The 11111-nt window shown below is 33.2% G+C and overlaps 1 protein-coding gene across 1 annotated transcript in view; it reads left to right on the top strand.

Moving 5' to 3' along the window:
• The window catches only part of LOC111700872 (uncharacterized), a 26060-nt gene extending 15162 nt beyond the window's left edge, over nucleotides 1-10898 (top strand). Inside the window, exons 5-17 of the mRNA XM_023471935.1 lie at nucleotides 1973-2032; nucleotides 2516-2591; nucleotides 3204-3340; nucleotides 3568-3673; nucleotides 4748-4845; nucleotides 5783-5874; nucleotides 6293-6337; nucleotides 6521-6661; nucleotides 7045-7104; nucleotides 7693-7765; nucleotides 7845-7976; nucleotides 8178-10413; nucleotides 10492-10898. Of these exons, the coding sequence (XP_023327703.1) occupies nucleotides 1973-2032; nucleotides 2516-2591; nucleotides 3204-3340; nucleotides 3568-3673; nucleotides 4748-4845; nucleotides 5783-5874; nucleotides 6293-6337; nucleotides 6521-6661; nucleotides 7045-7104; nucleotides 7693-7765; nucleotides 7845-7976; nucleotides 8178-10413; nucleotides 10492-10628 (3393 nt within the window). The 3' untranslated portion in view covers nucleotides 10629-10898. The remainder of the gene's footprint in view (nucleotides 1-1972; nucleotides 2033-2515; nucleotides 2592-3203; nucleotides 3341-3567; nucleotides 3674-4747; nucleotides 4846-5782; nucleotides 5875-6292; nucleotides 6338-6520; nucleotides 6662-7044; nucleotides 7105-7692; nucleotides 7766-7844; nucleotides 7977-8177; nucleotides 10414-10491) is intronic.
• Nucleotides 10899-11111: the final 213 nt, after the last annotated feature.

The raw sequence follows: 11111 nt of genomic DNA, 5'->3' as shown, positions 1-11111 counted from the left end.
CCCAGAAATTCCAGATTGTTCTCCAGTTCTCTAAACTAGTATTTCTACCAAAGAAATGGAAATTATTAAATAAATAAGTTTTTATTTTTATTCTTCTTCGTTGAAAGATTTGAAAAAGAATTTGCCCAAGAAGTGAAATTAGAGAAAAGTAAATATCAGATAAAAAGGAATATTTTCTTCACGCTCCAAGAACATTAATTGCCAACTTTCTCCCTTCCTTAATCCCCCCCTTCCCCCACCTTCTTCAGCCTTTCCCCCTCTTACCCTCCCCCATCTCCGTCATACTCCTTCTTAAAGGTTTTTAACAGAATTAAATTAGATTTTTCTCCGATTATTTCGATTGTATTGAGAACCAATAAACTGGACAGATTTTGGAAATCCAATAAAAAATTTGTAAAAATGATTTCTATATTATTGTTTAATAACTTATTAATCAACGAAAATTATCCCACGAGAAAAAAAACGATTGAGAGAAAGTTAAAGTTAAAATTTTTTTAATGTTTAACGTAAAACAGTTTTCAAAATCTTTTCAACTTTTTGACCATTAATTATTTTTTGATATTGATTTACTTCCTCTCTGGCCCTTAATCATCTTTATTTTGCATTTTTCCTCTTATTATTTTTATCCTGATGAAATATTTGTCTTTTTTTGAATAAAATCTTAAAATTAGAAACGTATTTTTCAATATAATCTTAAAATTAGAAATACATTTTTCAATATAATCTTAGAATTAGAAATATATTTTTCAATATAATCTTAGAATTAGAAACATATTTTTCAATATAATCTAAAAATTAGAAACATATTTTTCAATATAATCTTAAAATTAGAAACATAATTTTTAATATAATCTTAAAATTAGAAACATATTTTTGAAAACTCTTCAAAATATTTTTAGAAAAAACCTGGTCCTGCTTCCCTATTTTAGGAGTAACCTTTAAACAAGATAAAATAAACATTGGAAAGAATGCAGGCGGCTGTGGGAGGTGGGAAAAGGATAGTTTAACGTTGGACTATATCTATTTTCTATCTACGAGTCTATCTATATTTCTATTTGTCTGAATGTCTATCTATGACCTATGTATCTCTTAACGTGTCTATTAATGTCTTCATGAATAAGTACTAAAAAAGTAAATATTTTGCTTGAAATTAGGACATTAATCTAAAGTTTATATCAATAAAGACGTTGTATTTCTGATAAAAGTGTTCATGTTTATAGGTTTCCATTTGTGTAAAATGTAAATTGTACAATTTGTAGAATCTGAGAGTCAATGAGACATTGGTACACCAACACAGTGTACAATATTGGATTTATGATATTGGATTTCAAGGGAAAAGTGAACAATACTTGAGTATGATTCCCTCCTGCAGTTTCTATATTGTTTTCAACTGATAACAGTACTCCAACTATTATCTATACATAGTGCAAATATATTCAAACTAAATCATATTTCAATTTCTTTAAATATATTACATTTTTTCATGCTTCCGATCTTTTAGTAGTTAATTGATTTGTATTTTTTTTAGTGTTTGGATAAAGCAATTGAGTCTTTTTCACAAACTCTGATTTTCTAATTTTTAATCCCTTTATCTTTGCAACCCAATGTCGTAGACCTTAAATATTTCAAACTATGAATCAAATAACCTAAGTTTGCCATATCAAAGATATAGGGATTAGAAATTTTGAGTCTGATGCAAAGACTCAATTCTCGTTTATCCAAGGAATCTTTTGATTCAAAAGTTTATGAATTGGGTATCGAGCTCAGACGATGTGACTAAACACTTTCTCAACCAAACTGTTTAAAGGAAATAAGCGTAATTTCAATTGACCCTCTAAGCAAAGATGACAATGTCTGATTCACTTTAAAATTATAAACATTAAAATACGATTCATACTTGATCAGACAGAGCTTTTAAAAATACCGTTGTGTATCTTTGCATGGAGGGTCACTTGAAATTCATCATGTTCAGGGCTGCCCCCGTTGTGGAGGTGCTGTCTATGAGGCAGAGAAACTCACTGTCAAGGATGAGGTAAGTGTAGTGTTGTTAATCTTTTGGATCGTTTTGGATCGTTTTGGATAGTTTAAGATCGTTATGGAAATTTTTGGATCGTTTTGGATCTTTCTAGATCATTTTGGATCTTTTTGGATCGTTTTAGATCGTTTTTGAAAACATTTGATAAAAGTTTCAACATTTCAAAATTGTCATAATTAACTTACACATATATAAAAGTTTAAAATTTTATCCTATAAAAAATGTAAAAAAAACTACCCAAAAACGATCATTATATAACTTTAGTTTTCTGATCGTTTATGTCTGTATTTCTGTCAGGGTGAAAACTTTGCATAATGCAAGAAAAGAAAACATTTAGAGTTAGCAGTTTTGAAAACAAATGCTTTGTTTACACTGTGCCGAGTTTTGACCATGAAAGCAAATTTTGGCAAAAAACGGAATGCACGTCCCTGGGTGTGTGAGAGTAAAATATTAAATTTCAAAAACTTGATGAACTTTCAGTTTTACCACAAGAGATGCTTCACTTGTAAAAGATGCACCCGTCCCATGGACTCTCTCATGGTCACAGTGGCTCCAGGTAAATTATAATTTTTTATCTATAAAGGGAGTGTTCATCTTTTTCAAAATCTTCACAATTTTGGAATTTAGAAAAACATCTTAAATGTTATAAAATTGATTTCTAAAAATTTCAGTGAAAGGATTTGAGACTTTGTTACTATTGTTTTTATTTTAAATGCATAACTAAAACTAAGCTTTATATGTTTTGATAAAACTTTGATATAAATAATTTTGATAAATAGCTATCCACATGATAAACATAATAGTTTAACGCATGTCACGTTAAACTAATATTTGACCGTTAAGTTTTCTTTTCTCATAATTATGCGTGAAATCAAAACAAGAGGAGCTACGAGGTCACAAAATCTTAATGTGTCATAAATTATACCGCAGTGAGAAGACAATTAAATTACACTTTTTGCAGTTTAGTGTTTAAAGGGACTGTATACGTAATTTCAAGTGACCTTCCCTTTAAAAGATGGGCATGCCAGATTCACAATGGTACCCTTCAAACCTTTGACTGATGTTCCTCTTTTAAACGGAGGGTAACTTGAATTTACACATACACAGTCCCTTTAAGGGAGGTTTTATTTTATCTATTAATTATTTAAAATTGTGTGTCTGTTTATAGACCAAGACATCTACTGCAATGTCTGCCTGAAGATAGTAACAGCACCTGAGCGTCCTAATGTTCTCACTGATACAACTATCATCATGGGCTCAGGAGATGTGGAAACCAAGGACAGCTGTCCTCGTTGTGGTGGAAAGGTATTACTATATAAATATCTAGTAATTTAGCAAGCACTGACAAAAATTCCATGAGCATTTTGCCAATTACTTCTTTAACTGAAGCGAAAACAAGTTCTAAAGTCTTGAGCTACAAAAAAGTATGAGTGAGTTAGTAAGGTCAAATCAAAGGTTAATGCGTTGCAACAATCTAAAGTTAACCCAATCATGAAAAATGATTTTTAAATTATCCAGATTTCTTTTCCCAGGTGTTCGAAGCTGAAAAGATGACCGGAAAGTTTGGTTATTATCACAAGAAGTGCTTCAAGTGTCTCAAGTGCAAGAGGCCACTAGACTATCAGTCGCTCTCAGAAGGTGATAAACACAACATGTTTTAAAGGGATTTCCTATGTAATTTCAAGCGACCTGTTATTTAGAGAGGGTCATGCATGCCAGATTTTAAATGGTATCCTTAAAACCTTAATTTGATCAATAATGTTTAATTTTGTTATTTTTACCATTGTTTCATTTTCAAAGAGACCCCAGATATTCTCAAATAATTTTCAAAAACAAAAACATGGATATCTATTTCATGTTTGATAAGAAAAGCTTTTATTGGGTACCGTTGTGACATTCTATAAATGGGTTACCTAAAATTACTTTTAATGTCGCTGTAAAGGGACTGTTCGCGAAAAATTAAAGGCTTACGGCGAAAAAAAAAGCGATTTGATTGCTACTAATCATATTTCTATCTGTTGCGTCTATCACGAGAAAATTGTTAAAAACTACTTAAACTGATTAGAACGTAGCTTCCATACAAATTCAGAAAGTTGCAACATTTATTTCGGATCGTAAACAGATCAATTTAATTTCAAACAAATCATACAGATATTACAAACAATAGTCATCGATAAATTTTCGACATGTTCGTTATATTTGATACTTCATATTATTTTTTATTTTTCATGATTTGAGAGTTACTTTTGAAAACATTCATTCCTGTTTCGAGGATTTTTGATAATGAAGACGATATTTTCATATTTTCCAGGAATGTCCGAAAATCCAGCGCCAGCGAAATATTATTTAAAAAACAAAATCATATTTATTATTTTAATCAAATATCAAAATGTGACACAAGTTTCTACATGCATTTTTCAAAGATTTTTCAAAAAAAATTTATCTATTGGTTTTAAGAATCCTCAATTTTATCATTGAAAATGTACAATTTATTCTATTCTGTAAAAGTAAAATTATAATTAGAATTTTTTTTAAATCTTTGAAAAGAAGACCGAGCATATTTACCATTTCAGTTATTACGTAATTATCGAAACCTTCAACATATAAATTATTCATTCTTGTATTTAAAAGTTCTTATACCCCCTTTTATTTTTCGCGAACACTCCCTTTAAGCTAGGAGTTAAATATTTGCTCTCATCTTATTTGATTTAGGCCCAGATAATGAAGTGTATTGTAAGAACTGTTATGCTTATGAGCACGGACACAAGTCCAAACCAAATCTTCATGATTCTGATGTTACTCTTCTAAAGGTATGTATATAGTTTACTTATTTTTTAACACTAGCTGCCCGGCGTTGGCCGTAGAATTTTTTTAAAGCCTATGTTACCTCCGGGGTACTTAATAGTTCCCTAGAAAATGTTCAACTCAGTTGGTTCGGGCGTTTTGCCAGCTGTAGCTGACATATATAATGAGCTTTATTATTTACCATTATCAATAAATTGTTTAGAAGCCGGAGGGGGGAGATCAATAGTTTACAATTCCGTTTTCTCATTGGTAAAATATCTGGTTTTGGAATCGAAACAACAATTAGAAAAGAATTTTTTCTGACAAGCTTGCCTTCCAGTGTGTGAAATAACTCATGCTGGTGGAAGAGATAAAAATGTGAATAAAAATTTCACATAATAACTTTGAATTCAGATCAGAGTTCTAAGTAAAATTATAAATTTTAGTTGGTGATTAACTTGAAAAGGGGCAGCAAGAAATTAGCATCTTTTGTTTACCGGTGTCTTTTCTGGCTTTAAAGTCATATTTACACCGAAATTTTAATATTACAGAAAAATTCTTTTCCTTATTATTGTTCAGATTTAAATTACCCATACATACAACTATAGATGATCATTTAGGTTTTATTTTTTTCTCCAGATATTTTCTCTCAGGATCAAAATTTGGCTTAGAAAAAAACAAATTTTCAAAATTCTATATTCTATAAGACATTTACTTATCTTACATTGACAATATACGCAAAAAAACGAACCTAAAACGAACCTAAAACGAACCTAAAACGAACGGTAGTTTTTTTGGTTCGTTTTATGCTGCAACTTGCAAAGTTAAATTAAAGCATAACAGAATACAGTTTTAAAACGTTTCCTTAAAGCTTTTCATGCATCTGCATGAGGTAATCAAAATTAAGATAAAAAGGTTTATAAAATGGTCACAAAACATAGATTTAAATTTGTTGCACTGTAGGGAGAAGATGGTGAGCCAGATGTTTGCCCACGCTGCTGTGGTAAAGTGTTTGAAGCTGAGAAACAGATTGCTAAACCTGGAAGCTATCACAGGTTAGACATTTTCATCGTTGTCCTATCTTAAAGGGACTGTAAGCGTAACTTCAAGTGACCCTCCATGCAAAAATGGAAATCTCCAATTAGCAATGGTACCCTTACAAGCATTGTTTTCATTTTGAAGCCCGATTACTTTTTATTGTGGTTTCTCTACAAAAGTGATTTGCGCATTTCCATTGCAGGAAAACTTACAGGAATTATCAGAATTTAACACTTTTAAACATAGAAAAACGACAATATCTTCCACAATATTTATCAGACAAATGGTACTGCTGTGGATCTGGCATTGCCATATTTGTATGGATGGTCATTTAAATTACGTTTAAAGTCAATTTAAACGGAAAATAATAAAAATAATGGAAATTTTTAATATTATTGAAATATATTTGATTTTATAAGTATTTAAATTTTGAAGGAAGTGTTTCACTTGCGCTGAGTGTAAGCACCAAATGGATCCAAGGTAAATTATCTAATTTAACAAACTCTGATTCTGATGGTCTAATCCCTATATTAATTATTAATTAATTATTAATCAAAATTTAAAATATTAAAGATTTACCGCATAATGTTACAAAGATATAGGGATTAAAAAATCAGAGTTTGTGGCAGAGACTCATTCCTTTTAACCTGTTTTTTTTCATAGAGGATTTGCTAATGGTCCTGATAATGAAATCTACTGTCTGTTCTGCTATGACAAGATTCATGGTAAAAAGGCCAAAACAAAGTCAATGCCCTTGGATACTACTTCCATTGAAGGAGATGGTGAACTTGGTACTTGCCCCAGGTGCAACAATTATTCTAAAAGAACTTAATATTAATTTATACCCTAAAAACGGGTTTCAGTTACTTTCCAAGTGACAAGTGAAAATGTCGTTTTCCCATATGTGCAATTTCCCAAGCGGTAACTTCCTAAATATTCATTTAAGGTTAGGTTAGGCTTCCTGAGGCGCCACAGGCCGAGCATTGCGGCTATGATGGGCCAAGAGGCTGTGTTTGCGGCTAGGTCGTGCTTGGGGGCAAATCACTGCGGCTAGGATAGACTTAGAAAGTTGCCACTTGGGTAAATACCCTTGGAAAGTTACTGATTGGAAAATACCTTTTTGGGAAAGTCCCTAACATCTAAAACAGGAATTAAATCTGTCTGTAAAATAACAAATTGTACTTTAGATGCACCGGTAAAGTATTTGCAGCTGAAAAAATGGTTGCTGCCAGTGGATTTTACCACAGGTGAGAATACTAATAATTATAATAATAATTATAAAAAATACATTTTTTCTTTTAGGAAAGTTCTTTTTTATTATTAAAAATAAAAATTAAAGAAAAGATATAACTTTCTTTTTAATATTCTTTTTTAACTTCAATAATTTATTTTTTGTAATATTACAATATTTTTAAATATTTATATGATATCAGATGGAAATATTTGAGATATTTATATTTCTTGTTCGTAATTTTTTTCTTGTTGGTCTATCCTTCCATCATACTTCGGCTAATTTTGAAAATAAAAATAAAATAATTTTTTTGGATGTCTTCCATTGCAGTTCAGTCCTCGCAGCTGGTGGAGTAAAAACCTGTATCGTTGTGCATGGTTTGTATACCCAACAGGGGTTAAACTCCTTCTTTTAGTTAACCAGGCTGAAGATGAAGTCTTGTTTTAATCTATGTACTTTCCATGCTCCCCTGTAGGATACAAGATGTACAACTAAACACAGCACTTCCCCAGACTGTAATTCTGGGTCAGCAGAAAATAGGTCTGCTCTCTTCGGAGAAAGTCAGGCAACTGTTTTTTTGATTATATAAATAAACCTTTTGTAGACATTGCTTCCGGTGTTCTTTCTGCTCTCAGCCGCTTGATTCAACAAGTGTATGTGATGGTCCTGACAATAAGGTTCAAACAATAATTAATTATTAATGAAATAATCACTGTAATTCATTTAATTTTGTTAACATATTGATATAATTTTTAGATTTATTGTCGCGTCTGCTATAAAAAGCTTCGAGGAAGCTCTAAGCCTAAGTTCTATGATGAAGCTTCAGTTGCTACTCATACTATTCAAGGAAAGGAGAATGAAAAGGCCTGTCCAAGATGCAATGGCATGGTAATAACATTTTTATTCAATAAGTATAATAAAGGATTTTAAATGTTATCAGATCAAAAATTAGTTAATGTTTTTACACCAGGGTTATTGTCAAGTTAGGACAATAGTACCATGTTTTTGCTGCATATAAGAGTTAAATTGCTACTAAAATTTTTTTTTACAATAATTTATCTATCAAATGTCACTGATTGTATGTTTTAGGTATACCCTGCTGAGAAGATGGTATCTCTTAACCACTGGTACCACAAGAAATGCTTCTCTTGTCTTGATTGCCAGCGGCCAATGGATCAATTCATTGCTTGTGACTCTCCTGATGGAGAAATATTATGCAAGGGGTGCTACAACAAGAAGTTCAGTTGTGCTGCTTATACCATGTCTGGTGGTGACATGCTTAAGTTCCTTAGCACCACTACAATTATGGCAGAAGATGGAGATCTTACAGCCTGTCCAAGGTGTAATGGAAAAGTTTTCCATAATGAGAGAGTTGTGAGTAATGGGAGAAACTACCACAAGAAGTGTGCTAACTGCAAGACTTGTGAGAAGAACATTGGGACTAAGGACATCTGTGACGGTAAGGATGGAGATATTTACTGCAAAAGTTGCTATGCTCGCAAGTTTGGGGCCCCAGGCTATCGTGGAGCTGGATGTGGAGATTGGACTGATGCAAATTCTGCAGAAACACTCAGGCCACACACATCAACTGATACATCTCTCATCAAGGGAAATGATAAAGATGACAGCACTTGCCACCGGTGTGGTGGGAAAACATTTGAGATGGAAAGAAAATTGTCAAAGACAGGTGCTTGGCATACAAAGTGTTTCTGCTGTGTTAAATGCACAAAGCCCTTCTTGAACCTCCATTATGTTTATGAGGGTGCAGATAAAGAGATCTATTGCAAGCCTTGCTTTCGCAAATCCTTTCCAAAAAATGAGACACCGCTGACATTTTCAGATACAACCAAAATTGCTGCACAAAGTGATGAAACTGCATGCCCAAGATGCGCAGGTGCAGTTTTCTCTGCAGAACAGATGGAGATAAAGGGAAAGCTTTACCATAAGAAGTGCATGACCTGCAAAAATTGCACACGACCCATCAGTATTGATTTGATGGCCATAGGTCCAGATGAGGATCTTTACTGCACAATTTGCTGCCACAAGATGTCTTGGCCTGGAAGATACACACTTGCTGTAGATACTTCTGTGATTCCAGGAGAAAGTGGAGACAGAGAAAGCTGTCCAAAATGTAATGGTAAAGTGTTTGAAGCTGAGAAGATGATCACAAAGAGAGGCTTATATCATAAGAAATGCTTTGCATGCATTAAATGTAAACATCAACTTGATTACTTTCTGGCGATTGAAGGCCCTGATGACGAGGTTTATTGCAAGGTGTGCTATGGCAGATATTTTGGGCCAGGTGGAAGAAATCAGTTTGGAGATAACAGCATCTTTCCAACAGATGAGACTGATGAAGATGCTTGTGTCAGGTGCAAAGGAAAAGTGTTTGAAGCTGAAAGAGTGGTGGCTAAAGCAGGCCCTTTTCACAAGTACTGCTTGAACTGTGCAGAATGTCATGCCAACTTGGATGCTGGATTCTTCAATGGACCAGAGGGAGAGATTTTCTGTCGTCATTGCTATGCAGTCAAATTTGGTCACAAGGCCAAATCTGAGTACAAAGGTTGGATGGATTCACAAACAATAATGGGAGAAAAGGGAAATCAAGACACATGCCCAAGATGCAATGGAAAAGTTTTTGAAGCAGAAAAATGTCCGACTAAGGTTGGAAACTTCCACAAGAATTGCTACTCCTGCATTGAGTGTGTTAGGAAGTTAGACTCTGTCACTTGTTGCGAGGGCCCAGACGGAGAGATATATTGCAAATCCTGCTATGCTTACTCCTTTGGATCAAAGTCCAGATCCAGGTCTCGTGCTACAAAGCTCTTGGGCCCGAGATCTAAAAACCTTGGCAAGTTTTATGATAATGAGGATGACATGCTTGCCCGTTCTACGATTGAAACATGGGTCATCAAAGGAGACAGGGACAGCCAAGACTGCTGCCCTAAATGTGAGGGTAAAGTCTTTGAGGCTGAGAAGATGGTGACTGCTGCTGGAAAATGGTATCACAAGAACTGCTTCAAGTGTCATGAATGCCTTGCTGTTCTTGACTCCCTGAAGAACAATGATGGCCCTGATGGAAACATTTATTGTAAGATGTGCTATAATAAAAACTATGGTCCTCAAAACAGACCATCTGATATAGACCTTAAGGCCCGAAATACTGGACTGATCAAATCCAGTGATGAAAAGAAAAACTGCCCTCGGTGTGGAGGTGGAGTCTTCTCAGCTGAGGAAATATTCTCCAAGGGTCGCAGTTATCACAAAAAATGTGCAACATGTTTGGGATGCGAGCAGCAACTTACTTTTAACACTATCTTTGATGGTATTTTTAATCACAGTTTCTCTAAAATTTAAATTTAAAAAAATCTTTAATTCCTTTTTTAATGATGTCATTTTTTAGGTGATGATAACGAGATATACTGCAAGCATTGCTATCACCGTAGATTTGCTGCTGTTGGATATAGAGGAGCTGGATCTTCAGATTGGGTTGATGGAGATTCTGCCAATGTTCTGAGGCATAGTTTCCAGGCCTTTTAACTTTATATCTGTTAGATAAACATTGTTAAAAAGTCATGCTTATCATATACATTATAGAAATGTATATGTAAGTATTCATGAATCGATTTGTTTTGTGTGGATTTTTCATTGTAAATTTAACAATTATTCAAGATAAAAAGTGTGAACTATTATGTAAACACTGAACTAACCTTAGACTTCTTACTGCACCAAGATATTGAATTGTATGTATTGTAACTTAATATATTGTAACTTTAAGATGTGTCGAAATAGAAATGGTTCTGGTTTTTAGTTTTTGTTTTTAATCTTAGGCAAGTGCAAAGATGTATATAGTAGTTGGCAGAATGATTATTGTAAAGTATCTAGTCAAACCCAATTTATATTTTTTTATGTCATTTTCCCTTCTCGGTTTTTAGACAGTGACAAGAATTATTTTTACAACCTAGGATAGTGTAAACCTTTGATATCGCAAATGTAGATCATTTGATCTAACAAAATTTGTAG

Source organism: Eurytemora carolleeae, unplaced genomic scaffold, assembly GCF_000591075.1.
Source record: "Eurytemora carolleeae unplaced genomic scaffold, Eaff_2.0 scaffold403, whole genome shotgun sequence".
NCBI classification, from domain to species: Eukaryota; Metazoa; Arthropoda; class Copepoda; order Calanoida; family Temoridae; genus Eurytemora; species Eurytemora carolleeae.
Note: the sequence above shows the minus strand (reverse complement) of the source record. Positions and strands in the feature narration are given on the sequence as shown.